The sequence below is a fragment of the Oncorhynchus gorbuscha genome, linkage group LG19 (assembly GCF_021184085.1).
Source record: "Oncorhynchus gorbuscha isolate QuinsamMale2020 ecotype Even-year linkage group LG19, OgorEven_v1.0, whole genome shotgun sequence".
Classification (NCBI taxonomy): Eukaryota; Metazoa; Chordata; class Actinopteri; order Salmoniformes; family Salmonidae; genus Oncorhynchus; species Oncorhynchus gorbuscha.
Genome location: NC_060191.1, coordinates 14,765,305 through 14,783,304, shown reverse-complemented (window position 1 = coordinate 14,783,304; position 18,000 = coordinate 14,765,305). Strand labels below are relative to the sequence as shown.

Sequence of the window (18,000 nt, the reverse complement as noted above, 5' to 3'; positions counted from 1 at the left end):
TGTGTACACTTACAAGTGGAAAGAATTTATTGAAACATCAATGCCATCCTTCTCTCTTTCATGTTGACAAAACGGTCTATGACTCTCATACAATACACGCTTTGATTTTGTGTTGTTTGTTTGCTACCCTAACTTCCTTTCATGGGCAATGTTAGCTAGTTAACATTAGCCTTCTACATCTAGCTGCCTATTGAACTTCCATCCTCTGATGCAACAATGTATGAATTTATGGTTGCATCAGAATCGCTGTTATAATCATTGGCCAGTACGGAGAATTAAGTAAAACCACAAGTCCAAATCCTATCTCTAGCCATGGCTAATTTAGCAAAGGATACATTTTGACTAGCTACTGTAGATAGCCACTAGAGGACAACAACACAATGAGATGCAGCAATTCAAGTTGTTTCTGTAAATTACATTTTCAATGTGATGTGATTGGAGTGAAGCCAAATCCAAACTGGCTTCCCTTGACACTTCTTTTTGGTGCGCCAGGACCATTCAGAGATGAGCTTAGTCAGTTTAGGTCAATGCTGATTGGCTATTATTTTATTTTAAAAATGTATCAAGGGAAGCCAAAAATGCTCGTTGGCTTCCCTTTCATTCAATGTTACGGTCTGCAACAATGTCAAACTCCTTTTGACCAGATGGCATCAGATAAATTTGCCTACACATACAGAGACAGAGGGGCGCTGTTTCGCTTGTTTGGATGCCTTCTCCGGTGAGATACATTCGGCCTCTTGCAAACTGAAGGAAAATGATGAAACACAGAGACGAAAAATATACATTATTTTATCTTTTTTTTTTATTCGTGACTTTTGGGGGGAAGCTTGGCTTCCCTTGGCATCCATGAATACACGCCACTGTTGCGATCCACCATCTCAACCCTTCTCTTGGAACTACCCTCTCCTTATTCTAATTAGACTTTTTTTATACAATCCAGGGGCCCAGGTTGACCATGTACTGGTTTATCCAAGGGGAAGAATATAGCTGTGGGACAAGATTTAGCTAACAGTGCAGTAGGCAGTCTACACAACATGGGTCAGTGGACAGTGCATTCATTACATCTCGTTGAATGTTAGTGTGTCGGCCCAGAACATTCTCTTTGGTGCTGCATCAGAGTATAGACTATACACTATAGTGTTTCATGCTCGCTTGGACTCTTACAATCAGTTCTACTGTCCCAAAGAAATGTGATAGAGGTCTCAGCCTACATGATAATAGTCTCTATCTGACTATATTTTAGCTCTAACGGCTGTTGGTGGAAGAAGGTGAGGACCAAGGTGTTCATCATTATTTAATAGAACAGAACACTGAATAACAAAACAACAAAGAGAACAACCAAAACAGTTCAAAACCCATGTGGGCAAGAACTACCTAAGTATGGTTCTCAATCAGAGACAACGACAGACAGCTGTCCCTGATTGAGAACCATACCCGGCCAAAAACAACGAAATACAAAAACATTGAAAAAAGAACATAGATTGCCCACCCTAGTCACACCCTGGCCTAACCAAAATAGAGAATACAACGCCTCTCTATGGCCAGGGAGTGGCCATACCCCCCCCCTGTTCCACCCGACAAATGCGGGACGCTGGCACCGAGCAGTTCTGTCTGGTACAGATACGAAACAGAAAACCACATGGGTTTTGTGGGTAGTTGTTTTCTGTTTCGTATCTGTACCAGACAGAACTGTTTCGGTTATTCTATTTGTCATTTTCGTATTTAGTGTTCAGTTGCTAATAAATTAATTATGAACACGTACCACGCTGCACCTTGGTCCTCACCTTATTCCACCAACAGCCGTGACCGTAGCGAATATAATGGCAATAGCAACAACTCAACAACTCTCAGCTCATTCAATACGTGCCTGCCCAATTCATAATTTAACCAACAAATTACCCATCTAGCGTTCTTCAGAGAAGAGAGATTCATTATCCAATTTAGGGCCTGTGTTGTGGATGGAAGCAGTGATATCATAGTGATGGATAGAGAGTGTCAAAGTGTTTTAAGATAGATGGATTGAGTACAGACCCTTTGTCGTGTTTGTCAATTTGATGGGTGGCTGGGTGATGTGTCCAAATAGGCTGGGTGATGTGTCCAAATAGACTGGGTGATGTGTCCAAATAGGCTGGGTGATGTGTCCAAATAGACTGGGTGATGTGTCCAAATAGACTGGGTGATGTGTCCAGATAGACTGGGTGATGTGTCCAAATAGGCTGGGTGATGTGTCCAAATAGACTGGGTGATGTGTCCAAATAGATTGGGTGATGTGTCCAAATAGACTGGGTGATGTGTCCAAATAGACTGGGTGATGTGTCCAGATAGACTGGGTGATGTGTCCAAATAGACTGGGTGATGTGTCCAAATAGACTGGGTGATGTGTCCAGATAGACTGGGTGATGTGTCCAGATAGACTGGGTGATGTGTCCAGATAGACTGGGTGATGTGTCCAGATAGACTGGGTGATGTGTCCAGATAGACTGGGTGATGTGTCCAAATAGACTGGGTGATGTGTCCAAATAGACTGGGTGATGTGTCCAGATAGACTGGGTGATGTGTCCAGATAGACTGGGTGATGTGTCCAGATAGACTGGGTGATGTGTCCAAATAGACTGGGTGATGTGTCCAGATAGACTGGGTGATGTGTCCAGATAGACTGGGTGATGTGTCCAGATAGACTGGGTGATGTGTCCAGATAGACTGGGTGATGTGTCCAAATAGACTGGGTGATGCCTTCTTAAATCCAAGTTGCCACTGTGTCCCAAATGTCATTCTACTGTATTCACTATATAATGCAATACTTTTTACCAGTTCCCATAGGGATATAGAGAATATTGTGTCATTTGTAATGCACAATACTGTATCAGTCAGCTGCCCATATACTCCAGATGACGGGGGAGGAGAGGGAGGAAGAAGACCAGCAGTTGTCGTCCATTTTGGCATTATGATTCTTGGGAGTCTGTTTAAGATAATGATGCAATATATGAGTGTGTCTGACTTAAAGAGAAACCAATTAATTCCAGCCGCAGAGTTCAATGGAGGTAAAATAAAATATTATTGATTTTATTCATTTCACTGAGATGTCTCCCCCCCGTCTCTTCCCTCTCCCAGTCTCTCCCCCTGCCCCCCCCCCGTCTCTTCCCACTCCCTGTCTCTCCCTCCCCCTGTCTCTCCCCCACGGTCTCTTCCCACTCACTATCTCTTCCCACTCCCTGTCTCTTCCCACTCCCTGTCTCCGCCTGTGGAGTTGTCAGCGTTATAGTGGGGCTAGACTTTGTTTTAATAAATTGCCTGCGTGACGAGAGCAGTGGTGCATGTCTGATGTTCATCTTTACCTCCTGAAATGAAATTTTTCTCAGAGCCAGACAACTCTCCTCTCCACCTCTCATCTTCCCCTCTCCTTCTCCTCCTCTCCTCTCCACCTCTCATCCTCCCCTCTCTTCCTCTCCACCTCTCATCTTCCCCTGTCCTTCTCCTATCCTCTTTCCCCTCCTCCTCCACTCCACCTCTCATCTTCCCCTCTCCTTCTCCTATCCTCTTTCCCCCTCTCCTCTCCATCTCTCATCACCCCCTCTTCTTTTCCTATCCTCTTTCCCCTCCTCCTCTATTCTTCTCCACCTCTACTTTCCGCATCCCCTCTCCTCTCTTCCTCTCCTCCTCTCATCATATCATAATGAGACAACAAGAGAGAGAGAGGGAGAGCTGATGGTCACTGTGCACCCCTGGTCATTATTCCTGGGGCCACCCAGCCTCCCAGTGGAGCCTGAGACAACCACAGTACAGACACCCACGGCCACAGGAGGATAGATGGATGACCATGAGCCGGGGACTGGGGTTTATAGTCACTGGTGAAAGATGGCTCTAGCTCTCACAATGCAGTGATCTATCACAACAGAGGGAAAAAGAGGAAGCAAGGCAACGGATGGAATGAGTGTGGTGGGCTGGCGGTGGCTGTGGCTGAGTCACAACCAAGCTTTGCTTTGGTCCTCTCCCAACACTCAAGATGCTCTCCAGTCCAGTCTAGTACATTGGGTTTAAAATAACTCATCTACAGATGGATGTTTTTTTCTCTGGAACCATTTAGAAATGGTGAACAATAACATTATGACATTGTATTAGACATAGTATTAGTTTTGTGATAACCTTTCTAGTCAACAAAAAGTTATTTCAGTTTGTCTTCAATGTGCAGAGTGTGTTTTTTATAACTCTTTGTTGAGTTGAGGGTTTTTTCCAAGCCTATTTCTGTATTCCACACTTAACTGCATCGTTTTTTCACAATAATAAATCAATGTTTCAAATCTAAAGTTTTGATAGTTCTGGTCTAAAATCTTCCACTAAGTGAACAGAAACAGCATAAGTTTAATGAATTGTGGAAGAGAGAACCCTGACGCATCAAAGAACACAATTGACTGTGACGAGGCATATCTTCTAAAACTAGAAACGTGTCTGACGGGATGATTGTCCTTTGTTAAGGGTTCTTTTCTCCCAACATCAGGAGAATGCTGACACTGAATAGTAACACTTTGTTTAAAGTGGTGATATGTACCATTCATAAAGCATGTATGCATGACATAAAGAGTCAATAATGTTGTGGTAATGTTAGTTATAGTTACCCTGGTTCTAGGAGCAGTGACTCTGGGAAGGCAAGGCAGCTGAGGTGGGGTCCATCTCAGCCCCAGCAATGGCCTTGAACACTAAATTGACGACCTATGAGTCTGTGAGAGCGCGAAAGAATTGTCTGGGGTATGATTGGTAGCCTTGACTCCCATACTTCGAACCCATAGGCCAGTGCCTGATGAAGGGGCTGGGTAATTGCAGTCCCCGCTCACCCTCTGCACTGCAGCTTACAGTAACTACTGCTACTGATGTTAACCACGGAGAGGAGAGCAAATGGCATATCATAAAAAAGCTCGTTATAGGAGAGCATTAGAACTCCCTTTTGTATGAGAAAAGACAAAGAACTGAAGGCAGACTTTCAAGTGAGGACGGCTTATTTAAAACCAACTGTGAGTAATGGCAGTTATTAAGGTGTGCATTCCAAATGTCACCCTATTCCCTATATAGTGCACTACTTTTGACCCGAGCACTATGTGCCCTGTAGGGAATAAAGTGACATTTGAATGACTAAGTGACATTAATGATGGTTATATAAGTTCCCGTATGTGATGTATACAGACAGCCAGTTGCTCCACATGATTCAATTTGGCGTTGTCACATTCCTAACAGACATTTTGCACAACATGGATTCATAGCTTCATCAATATTCGGCACCGCTTTCTGAGAAACAGAATCATCTGTTGTGTTGCTGTTGTTGACAGCTTTGAGGGGCTGGAGAGAAAGATATACTTTCCCAATGAAGAGATGTACCCGAGAGAAGGAGGTGTTGTGTGACAGGCCCGGTTCCACCTGTGATTGCAGCCATTGTGAAGACCTGTCTGTCTCTCTGAGAGACTCCTAGTGCTAACTACAGTAAACAGTCTTTCTCTCTCTCACATCATCCTAGTGCTAACTACAGTAAACAGTCTTTCTCTCTCTCACATCATCCTAGTGCTAACTACAGTAAACAGTCTTTCTCTCTCTCACATCATCCTAGTGCTAACTACAGTAAACAGTCTTTCTCTCTCTCACATCATCCTAGTGCTAACTACAGTAAACAGTCTTTGTCTCTCACATCATCCTAGTGCTAACTACAGTAAACAGTCTTTCTCTCTCTCACATCATCCTAGTGCTAACTACAGTAAACAGTCTTTCTCTCTCTCACATCATCCTAGTGCTAACTACAGTAAACAGTCTTTCTCTCTCTCACATCATCCTAGTGCTAACTACAGTAAACAGTCTTTCTCTCTCTCACATCATCCTAGTGCTAACTACAGTAAACAGTCTTTCTCTCTCTCACATCATCCTAGTGCTAACTACAGTAAACAGTCTTTCTCTCTCTCACATCATCCTAGTGCTAACTACAGTAAACAGTCTTTCTCTCTCTCACATCATCCTAGTGCTAACTACAGTAAACAGTCTTTCTCTCTCTCACATCATCCTAGTGCTAACTACAGTAAACAGTCTTTCTCTCTCTCACATCATCCTAGTGCTAACTACAGTAAACAGTCTTTGTCTCTCACATCATCCTAGTGCTAACTACAGTAAACAGTCTTTGTCTCTCACATCATCCTAGTGCTAACTACAGTAAACAGTCTTTGTCTCTCACATCATCCTAGTGCTAACACTCTTTTTACTGGCCTCCCTCAGTTATGTATTGTAATAATAGATACAGTTGAAGTTGGAAGTTTACATACACTTAGGTTGGAGTCATGAAAACTCGTTTTGCAACCACTCCACAAATTTCTTGTTAACAAGCTATAGTTTTGGCAAGTCGGTTGGGACATCTACTTTGCGCTTGACTGTCATGATCGTTAGTATAGACGGACCAAGGCACAGCGTATGTAGAGTTCCACATTATTTATTAGAGAGTAAAACAAAACAATAAAGAATAAACAAACCATGACGACAATGCAGTGCTAACAGGCAACTAAACATAAACAATATCCCATAACCCACAGGTGGAAAAAATGCTACTTAAGTATGATCCCCAATTAGAGACAACGATTACCAGCTGCCTCTAATTGGGAATCATACACAAACACCAACATAGAAAAACAAACCTAGAACCGCACATAGAAATAGTAGACTAGACTAAAACCCCTAGTCACGCCCTGACCTACTCTACCATAGAAAATACAGGCCAGGACTTCTATGGCCAGGACTTGACAATGACACAAGTAATTTTTCCAACAATTGTTTACAGACAGATTACTTCACTTATAATTAATTGTATCACAATTCCAGTGGGTCAGAAGTTTACATACACTAAGTTGACTGTGCCTTTAAACAGCTTGGAAAATTTCAGAAAATGATGTCATGGCTTTAGAAGCTTCTAATCAGCTAATTGACATCATTTGAGTCAATAGGAGGTGTACCTGTGGATGTATTTCAAGGCCTACCTTCAAACTCAGTGCCTATTTGCTTGACATCATGGGAAAATCAAAAGAAATCAGCCAAGACCTCAGAAAAGAATTGTAGACCTCCACAAGTCTGGTTCATCCTTGGGAGCAATTTCCAAACACCTGAAGGTACCACCTTCATCTGTACAAACAATAGTACGCAAGTATGAACACCATGGGACCGCACAGCCATCATACCACTCAGGAAAGAGACACGTTCTGTCTCCAAGAGATGAACGTACTTTGGTGCAAAACGTGCAGATCAATCCCAGAACAACAGCAAAAGACCTTGTGAAGATGCTGGAGGAAACAGGTACAAAAGTATCTATATACACAGTAAAACGAGTCCTATATCGACATAACCTGAAAGGCCGCTTAGCAAGGAAGAAGCCACTGCTCCAAAACCACCATAAAAAGCCAGACTACGGTTTGCAACTGCACATGGGGACAAATATCGTACTTTTTGGAAAAATGTCCTCTGGTCTGATGAAACAAAAAATAGAACTGTTTGGCCATAATGACCATCATTATGTTTGGAGGAAAAAGGGGAGGCTTGCAAGCCGAAGAACACCATCCCAACCGTGAAGCACGAGGGTGGCAGCATCATGTTGTGGGGGTGCTTTGAAGCAATAGGGACTGGTTCACTTCACAAAATAGATGGCTTCATGTGGAAGGAAAATCTTTTGGATATATTGAAGCAACATCTCAGGACAGTTAAGTTAAAGTTTGGTCGCAAATGGGTCTTCCAAATGGAGAATGACCCCAAGCATACTTCCAAAGTTGTGGCAAAATGGCTTAAGGACAACAAAGTCAAGGTATTGGAGTGGCCATCACAAAGCCCTGACCTCAATCCCATAGAAAATTAGTGGGCAGAACTTAAAACGTGTGTGTGAGAAAGGAGGCCTAGAAACCTGATTCCGCTACACCAGCTCTGTCAGGGGGAATTGGCCAAAATTCACCCAACTTATTGTGGTGTGGGAAGCTTGTGGAAGGCTACCCAAAACGTTTGACCCAAGTTAAACCATTTAAAGGCAATGCCAATCAAATACTAGTGTATGTAAACTTCTGACCCACTGGGAATGTGATGAAAGAAGTACAAGTTGAAATTAATAATTTTCTCTACTATTATTCTGACATTTCACATTCTTAAAATAAAGTGGTGATCCTAACTGACCTAAAACAGGACATTTTTTACTAGGATTAAATGTCAGAAATTGTGAAAAACTGAGTTTAAATGTATTTTGCTGAGGTGTATGTAAACTTCCGACTTCAACTGTATGTATATAGTGCTTTTTTAATCCCCAAAGACAGTTGTATGGAACACGGTGTATGGAACACACAGAAATGTCATTTTCATTTCCAAGCACTCTCTCTCTATTCATATTCTAACTAGTTATAAACACTTATTTCAGTCCATATGCGTACAGTACAGAACCTCAATCCCCCTCTCTCTTAATTATTACACAATGAAACGTGGATGGTTTGTGTTTGTCAGCAGGTGAATTATATTGCCTGAGTGATTTTCTATTTTTGACATGTTTTATGTTGTTGAGAAATTCACAGATGTTTGTGTGTGTGCATCTGTGTATGTGTGTTCACAATGTGTTGTGAACAGGTTATGTAACCAGACGGTTGACAGGGGAGCTGCCTGTGGGCTTGTTGTTTGTTGTTTCATAATGAAATCCTTCCTCTTCTGGGGATTATACAGCCAGCCTACCTGGCTCTCACTGGAAACTGGTGAGATGAACACTCTGCCCAGTCTCAGCACCAATCTCTGACGATGACAAAGCCTCTCTCACTCATACACACACACACACACACACATACACACACACACACAGCCTGCTAGGCTAGGGCTTACAGAGGCAGCTGGTAACACTAGGTCCTCTGTGCATGGATCCCTGTACAACAAGTTGTGTTGTGCTTGGTAATGAAGAGATTGCTTAGGACCAGAGAGTCAAGTAGTTACCAATACAAACCTTAGCTGGTCCTCTTAACTAGAGATTCTTACAATTTCGATACATTTATATAATGTATAACAGTCGTTAATATGCTGAGCTAATAACCAAATGACAGAAGTTAGAATAAACTCTAAAGGTCCCATTAGAATGGATAGAATGGAAGTAGATGACTCGTTTAATCAGATACAAACCTCCTTAATGTCGTTAAAGTGAAAGGAGAGATACATTAAACACCCAAACTTAATGTTGTTTGAAACCGAACAACACTTTAATCTCTTCACTCAATAATGCTCATTTTATTTAATGCCTCTGGATGTTTCATAAACTACTCAACTTACACAGTAGATTAATTACACAGCCTTTAGAGTAGTCAGGTGGGAAAACTAAACAGGGCTGAATAAGCAGACTGTGTTACAGTTCAGTTGGTCTTCTGGATGGTACGTAGCTATGGTCCAGGTCGTTAGTGCACGTTCGTCCACTAACTAGAGGAGGAATGCACACTAATACCCTGGAGCAGAGCTAGATGGTATGGTGAGAGTGTATCTAATTCTTCCCCTATTGGGCTGCAATAGACAGAGCTCAGGGAGGAATCCCAATCCACCTCTGTGTGTGGAAGTAACAGATGATTTGATGACTGCTCTGGGCAGCTTCACAGCTTTAGTAGCTATATATTACAGAGCAACAAGCCCCAGGTGGTGGTCTGTCCCAAACCCATCACAACAACCCTGCCCCGGGCCAAGAGTCCCAGGGGCCCAGACAGGGGATGGTGTTCAAGATCACTATGGAGCAGAAGGCAAGTTGTAATCCCTCAACTAAGAGCTCATACTGTAGGCAGCCTCATCCATCATGATGTTCACCTTGGAACTTGGAACTTTACCAGTGTTATTGACTGAGAGTTCATCAATCAGTCTGTCAAATTATTTCTGTGTTTATAAAACGGGGACAGACAGAGAGGAAGCCAAATTGACTCTGTGGTACTGTTACAAATCAATGGTAACAGTTTACTTAATCTCGGCAACCCTGACCCAAATCTCTTACACTTTACCAAATGCCTGCATTTACAATGCTTTATAACTTGTTGTAAAGTACCAAAACACTTCCTTAGTAATAGGAGGAAACCCTGAGAGGGGCCAGACTCTGCCTGACTCTGTTTATATGGCTCTGGATGTGCCCAGGTTGACCTATTGCTTTGTCACAATTTAGAGTTAATCTGTCACCCATCCATGCGCCCCTAAAAATAATAGGTGATTTATAAACCAGGCTGCACTTTTCATTGTAACCAGCAGATGGAGCACAACATATGTCTTACCTTGGAGAACGCGGTCATTGTATCGATTCATTCGTTTAGATGACTTTTATTTCCAGTTCAGGGTTTTAAAACTCATTTGTCTTTCTCTCTTTCATTTCTTACCATATCTCTGCTGATGAATAATGCATTGGGCTGTTTCCAGTTTCTAATTCTGCTCCCCAATTATTACACCTTGTCCTGGTCTGTTGGGTTCTTCACTGTTCCACACACATTGACCCATTCCAAATGCCATATCTTCTGCCCTTGGTGTCTGAAGAGACACTTATATGCCGCAGTAATAGTATGAGTCTCTTGCCTTATGCTGTATGGTGGGACATTTACATTAAGTGGAGTGGCTGCCTGGCTATGTGCTTTCCTCAATTGAAAACAATGTTATTAAGATGAGAGTGAGATTTGTTCAGTTCCCATGATTGTCATGCATGTCATCTTTAAGTAAAGACTTGCAAGTTGCAGCAATGGAGTGGAAACAGACAGATCGGTGTGAAACAGAAGCCCTCCAGGGCGAATACATGCCATAACATAAAGGTTCAGACCTCTCATTTAGGGAGACAGTCACTAATTTATAATACCTAAATAACCATCTTGATAATGGACTTACCACCTCTAGGCCAAGGCATAGGCTAAATATTAGAAAATAAACAATATAACATTGCCCTATAACAATGTATAGCAATAAACATGTATTAATTGCATAGGTCGGATATTGTAGCTACATAATGCGCTTTATGATCTTGTGTTTTTCACAACTTTGTAATAGAATTGTTCATCATTGGGGCGGCAGGTAGTCTAGTGGTTAGAGCATTGGACTAGTAACCGAAAGGTTTGAACATCGAATCCTCGAGTTGACAAGGTAAACATCTGTCGTTCTGCCCCTGAACAAGGCAGTTAACCCACTGTTTCCCGGTAGGCCGTCATTGTAAATAAGAATTTGTTCTTAACTGACTTGCCTAGTTAAATAAAGGTTAAAATAAAAATCAATAATATGTATCCATTGACTGGAGTGAGTGTGCGGCACTGCTTGACGCCAGACAGGTACGTCATCAGGGAGGAACAAGTTGTTCCTATTTCTGCGTCTGCTGAAGTGTGCTGTTTCACTGCATTACACTTTTTTAAAGAGTTTTATCTAGATCTTATCGCGATTGAGTTATGACAGTGATATCAGAAAGGGCTTATTTTTAAACGGTTGTTAGTGATAACTAAGGTGCATCCATTCATGTTGTGATATTCGTACGAGCTCCACAGTATGGACTACATTCTGTCTGTCAGGGTTGCGCTGTCGAATAGAATCTGGCCTGCCTCGACCTCGACTCGGGGGAATTCCGTTGGCTCTTCCGCAGAACACTCTGGACGTGTGCACGGCAACATTACCAACATTAACACAGGTGTGAGTATAGACTTGGAGCCGAACTTGTTCAATGTATCATGCGTAATGTTTCAGAGTTCTGACTACCGTAGATAAAGTCAGTCAGTGTTTCTTTGTATTTAATTTTAACAACCTACAGTACATTTTCAGTAGCGTTGGCATAAGGTGAAGAAGTTGCAACAGAGTCACGGGTTGGACAGTGGAGTTTACACATTTCCCTGCGCAGGCTTCTTAAAGGCACAGTCTGCAATATCAACCAATTCAATATACCCGAATGCATTATTTCGAATGCTATGTCTTACAAATACCTTCATACAGATCTGAATGACCTTTTAACTTCACCCGAAAAACTAAGGATTGTGTGCTTTGATTGAAGGTTAGTTTTAAGAGACAGCGTTGTTGTGATACACATCTCCAATTCAGGCAGTGGACACTATTCTGCACTCAGTTACACCAGTTCTGTTGTGAACAATAACAACCTTTAAGCCTGTGGTAATGCATACCATGAATTGCCCAGTTTAACACACACACACACAGCTCTGAGCAGTTCCCTCGTCAGTGGGCCAATGCTTTCTTGACTTTACACACCAGTTCATGTAAGGGGCCTCGCCTGCTCATTCATCACAGACGGGACAGGCTACCGAGGGGCTCTTCTCAGGCCTGACTTCTTGCCTCTCTCCTCTTAGTAGTGCCATGGCCTGCAGCCACACACACACACACAAAGTCATACACATACAGACACACACACTGTCTGCGCTAGGGAGAACTAGACAGACTCTTAACGAACTGACCTCAGTGGCGTTTGGTTTCCCAGGAAGGCACAGTGGGCAGCAGAGCATGAATCTTATTAATCTTGGTCCTAATTTGACCAAACTATTATCCTGCTGACTGCTACAGAGCCCACTTTTTCCCAGTTACAATACACAGCCTTCTAGCGTCTCAGCTGTACTACACCAGTGTCTATAATACTATTTGAAATCTTTCAAACACTTTGAGCGTTTGTTTTAGCTTGCCTGGAGTGTCAGGTGGGCGAGGACTGGGGATGGTTCTAGTGGTTCTAAAGCTACAGGCAAGCTCTGTCAAGCACAGCTAAAGTATTGGGCAGGATTTCAAATAATATTTGAACCCAGGTCTGGAATAGGGCTTCACATAATTGGATGTCTTTTTCATAATGGTGGATTTTTGTGATGGTGATGGATGGTGTCTGTCTTTGTGGATAAGAGTTGTTAGGCTGTAGTGAATATTCAGGGAGAAAAAGGTGTAGACTTACACCCAGAGCGCGGCAGGTGTTTATTCCGCAGGAATCGTGGTCACAGGCAGGCAATGGTCATACACAGGTAGGCAATGGTCGTACACAGGTAGGCAATGGTCATACACAGGTAGGCAATGGTCATACACAGGTAGGCAATGGTCATACACAGGTAGGCAATGGTCGTACACAGGTAGGCAATGGTCATACACAGGTAGGCAATGGTCATACACAGGTAGGCAATGGTCATACACAGGTAGGCAATGGTCATACACAGGCAGGCAATGGTCATACACAGGTAGGCAATGGTCATACACAGGTAGGCAATGGTCATACACAGGTAGGCAATGGTCAGGTACACAGGTAGGCAATGGTCATACACAGGTAGGCAATGGTCATACACAGGTAGGCAATGGTCATACACAGGTAGGCAATGGTCATACACAGGTAGGCAATGGTCATACACAGGTAGGCAATGGTCGTACACAGGTAGGCAATGGTCGTACACAGGTAGGCAATGGTCATACACAGGTAGGCAATGGTCATACACAGGTAGGCAATGGTCATACACAGGTAGGCAATGGTCATACACAGGTAGGCAATGGTCATACACAGGTAGGCAACACAGGTAGGCAATGGTCATACACAGGTAGGCAATGGTCGTACACAGGTAGGCAATGGTCGTACACAGGTAGGCAATGGTCATACACAGGTAGGCAATGGTCATACACAGGCAGGCAATGGTCATACACAGGTAGGCAAACAGGCAGGTGAATCAAAACTGAAGGCTATAACTGGTTCTCATAAACGAGCTAGGAAAAGGCTTAGTAGAGTCAAAACGAACAATACCTCACAAAGGCACAAACAGAATGAACTGAACAAAATAAGGAGCTGATGAGACCAGGTGAGTAACTAATACAGGTGAAATCAATGAACAAAAATGAAAGACAGGGCTACGTTCAAGAACACAAAGAAACAGAACACAAGGTTGACTAAGAAAATAAATACAGAACCTTACATAGGCCTATATCATATTGGTTTTTGATTTCATCTTTCTTGGAGTATAGGTCTCATTAGGGATTTCTTTGGATGGAGGAAAATAACTTCATTAACAATAGCAACTCACATTGAAACGCATTTAGGGCAAAAATATTTCCATATTCAATTTCCATATTTATTTTGAGCCTCGCTGGTTAGGCATGTACAGATAGCTAATCCGATTGAAGATTTGTAATGCGTCACTGGTTTGGCCCCAGTGTGTCCTCACAATAACCCAACAAGCAGTGATTCATTCACTGATCATTAATGAAATAAACGTAATGATGCTTTATAAGTGTGATTGAATGTCGTCGGGAGCAATGATGCTTTGATGTAAACAGGCGTAACAACCTTTGACCTTTCATTGTAAACAACAACTGTGTCATAATGTCATCATGTGCAGCAGTGCTTTAGGCTACAGCACAGTGTTTGTATTGGCTACTTACTGATATCGACTAGCTACAATTCACCATGTTTAGTATGCCCAAATGGAACTCACGTACATTCCTTTGAGATTCACTGCCAGTCCATTTAAAGCAACGTGATGCTGTATGATGTACTGTACATCAAATAGCTTCCATGGGAAGGTTGGGTCACTAGAAGAACTTAAACAGGGGAACAAATTCATCCAGCAATATTATATTAAGATATTATTGTTGGACACTTCTGTCCATTAGATCTCTCTGTTACCTAGATACCAACAGTAGACACCTTCACAACAATTAAAATCAACATTTGCAGCGATGCATCTATCTGACCAGGCATGTTAAAAGGGATCCCATTGATTTCTGACCAGGATTCAGTGGCAGCATTATTTATTTCTAGTATAATTTTTTTTGTTCATGTCTAACTGACAGGCCAGCAACTGCAGACTGGTTAGGAGGTCAATGTCTGACCGACCCGCCTCTTAATATCTGCCGGGACTGTTTGATTAAGCAACACTCACATCCAACATCTTCTCAATGTCTTCTCAACCATAATTTAAAGACGTGTTCACTGTTTACCCAGACTACCCATGAGCCTGAGCAACAACCCAATGCATTTCAATATGTTGTGCCAAAGTGTGCTTTTAGTGAGTTAAATTTTTTATTTTTCAAATCACCTATATTTAACCAGGTAGGCCAGTTGAGAACAAGTTCTCATTTTCAACTGCGACCTGGCCAAGATAAAGCAAAGCAAATGGAATAAACAAGCATACAGTCAATAACACAATAGAAAAAAAGAAAGTCTATATACAATGTGTGCAAATGGCGTGAGGAGGTAAGACAATCAGTAGGTCATAGTAGCGAAGTAATTACAATTTAGCAAATTAACACTGGAGTGATAAATGTGCAGATGATGATGTGCAAGTAGAAATACTGGTGTGCAAAAGAGCAGAAAAGTAAATAAAAACAATATGGGGATGAGGTAGGTTGATTTGATGGGCTATGTACAGCTGCAGCGATCGGTTAGCTGATGTTTCAAGTTAATGAGGGAAATATAAGTCTCCAGCTTCAGCGATTTTTGCAAGTCGTTCCAATCATTGGCAGCAGATAACTGGAAGGAAAGGCGGCCAAAGAGGTGTTGGCTTTGGGGATGACCAGTGAGATATACCTGCTGGAGCGCATGCTACGGGTGGGTGTTGTTATCGTGACCAGTGAGCTGGGATAAGGCGGCGCTTTACCTAGCATAGACTTATAGATGACCTGGAGCCAGTGGGTCTGGCGACGAATAGGTAGCGAGGGCCAGCCGACTAGAGCATACAGGTCGCAGTGGTGGGTGGTATAAGGGGCTTTGGTGACAAAACGGATGGCACTGTGATAGACTGCATCCAGTTTTCTGAGTAGAGTGTTGGAGGCTATTTTGTAAATGACATCGCCGAAGTCAAGGATCAGTAGGATAGTCAGTTTTATGAGGGTATGTTTGGCGGAGTGAGTAAAGGAGGCTTTGTTGCGAAATAGGAAGCCAATTAAAGATTTTATTTTGGATTGGAGATGTTTAATATGAGTCTGGAAGGAGAGTTTACAGTCTAGACAGACACCTAGGTATTTGTTGTTGTCCACCTATTTTAAGTCAGAACCGTCCAGAGTAGTGATGGAAGTCGAGCGGGCGGGTGCGGGCAGCGAACGGTTGAAAAGCATGCATTTAGTTTTACTAGTGTTTAAAAGAAGTTGGAGGCCACGGCATGAGTGTTGTATGGCATTGAAGCTCATGTGGAGGTTTTTTATCACATTGTCCAAAGAAGGGCCAGATATATACAGAATGGTGTCGTCTGCGTAGAGGTGGATCAGGGAATCACTCGCAGCAAGAGCGACATTGTTGATATATACAGAGAAAAGAGTTGTCCGGAGAATTTAACCCTGTGGTACCCCCATAGAGACTGCCAGAGGTCCGGACAACAGGCCCTCCGATTTGACACACTGAACTTGACACACTGAAAAGTAGTTGGTGAACCAGACGAGCCAGTCATTAGAGAAACCAAGGCTGTTGAGTCTGCCGATAAGAATACAGTGATTGACAGAGTCTAAAGCCTTGGCCAGGTCGATGAAGACAGCTGCACAGTACTGTCTTTTATCGATGGCGGTTATGATATCGTTTAGTACCTTGAGCGTGGCTGAGGTGCACCCGTGACCAGCTCGGAAACCGGATTGCACAGCGGAGAAGGTACGGTGGGATTCGAGATGGTCAGTGATCTGTTTTATTAACTTGGCTTTCGAAGACTTTAGAAAGGCAGGGCAGGATGGATCGAGGCCTATAACAGTTTGGGTCTAGAGTGTCACCCCCTTTGAAGAGGGGGATGACCACGGCAGCTTTCCAATCTTTAGGGATCTCGGACGATACGAAAGGTTGAACAGACTGGTAAATAGGGGTTGCAACAATGGCCGCGGATAATTTTAAAAAGAGAGGGTCCAGGTTGTCGAGCCCAGCTGATTTGTACGGGTCCAGGTTTTGCAGCTCTTTCAGAACATCTGCTATCTGAATTTGGGTGAAGGAGAAGCTGGGGAGGCTTGGGCAAGTAGCTGCGGGGGGTGCGGAGCTGTTGGCCAGGGTTGTGGTAGCCAGGAGGAAAGCATGGCCAGCTGTAGAGAAATGCTTATTGAAATTCTCGATTATCGTGGATTTATTAATGGTGACAGTGTTACCTAGCCTCAGTGCAGTGGGCAGCTGGGAGGAGGTGCTCTTATTCTCCATGGATTTTACAGTGATACGATAAAGGGGCGGCAGGGTAGCCTAGTGGTTAGAGCATTGGACTAGTAACCGGAAGGTTGCGAGTTCAAACCCCGAGCTGACAATGTACAAATCTGTCGTTCTGCCCCTGAACAGGCAGTTAACCCACTGTTCCCAGGCCGTCATTGAAAATAAGAATTAACTGACTTGCCTGGTTAAATAAAGGTAAAATAAATAAATGAAAAAGATTTAGCATTAAAGCTGTCAAAGATTTCAGATGGAATATTCTGGGTGGTGTTTGCTGCTCGGGAAATGTTCATCAAGTTGTCAACTCTCATTCCTGTGTGATAGTTAGTCACACAGACACTTTTAAAGTCTGGCTCATTTCCCCCCTGTGATCTCTGTGGACCACTGTGGTTGGACAGGGAGCTTAGCTGACTGTAGTCGGAGGGTTGATGATGTCGTACAGTTGGTAGATTTCCGCTAGGATGGTGGTGAGTCCAGTGGAGATAGCAGACTAGAGGGAGGTGGTAGATTTGTGATACTCACTTTCTTCTGACCAAGGACTGGCTGGCTGCTGAGTGACACTCGTGCACTGAGGATCAGTAAAGAGAGATACTGCAGAGTTTGTGGTTCTCCTTTTAGCTGAGCTCATCACTTCTCCTCACCTCAGGGTATTGATTCAGGCGGAAACTTGAGAGGTTTCTTGGTGTTGGAGTTGCAGCAGTCAGAGATGCATTGAGCCAGAGGATCAGCATGTGAGCTCCTTCTCCTACTGCATTGATCTACAGGCAGAAAGGGTTACGTTCCAGTGTCCGCATGCATTCTACAGTAGCCTACTTATGTAGAATGCATGTCAAATACATTGCTTCACTCTGAGCAGTATGCTAGTTTGGTTATTGGTGAGAATAGAGCTTTGGTCTGGGGAGTCTAGG

The 18,000-nt window shown here is 43.1% G+C and overlaps 1 protein-coding gene across 5 annotated transcripts in view; it reads left to right on the top strand.

Moving 5' to 3' along the window:
* The window catches only part of LOC124006223 (oxidation resistance protein 1-like), a 213,336-nt gene that overhangs the window by 126,261 nt on the left and 69,075 nt on the right, over positions 1 to 18,000 (top strand). For 2 of the 5 annotated variants that reach the window (XM_046316082.1, XM_046316078.1), the window contains exon 1: positions 11,326 to 11,650. The exons of the other annotated variants lie outside the window; for them this stretch is intronic. In XM_046316082.1, the coding sequence (XP_046172038.1) occupies positions 11,512 to 11,650 (139 nt within the window). In that variant the 5' untranslated portion in view covers positions 11,326 to 11,511. Of the gene's footprint in view, positions 1 to 11,325; positions 11,651 to 18,000 lie in introns of those variants that run through there. 5 annotated transcript variants of the gene reach the window in all.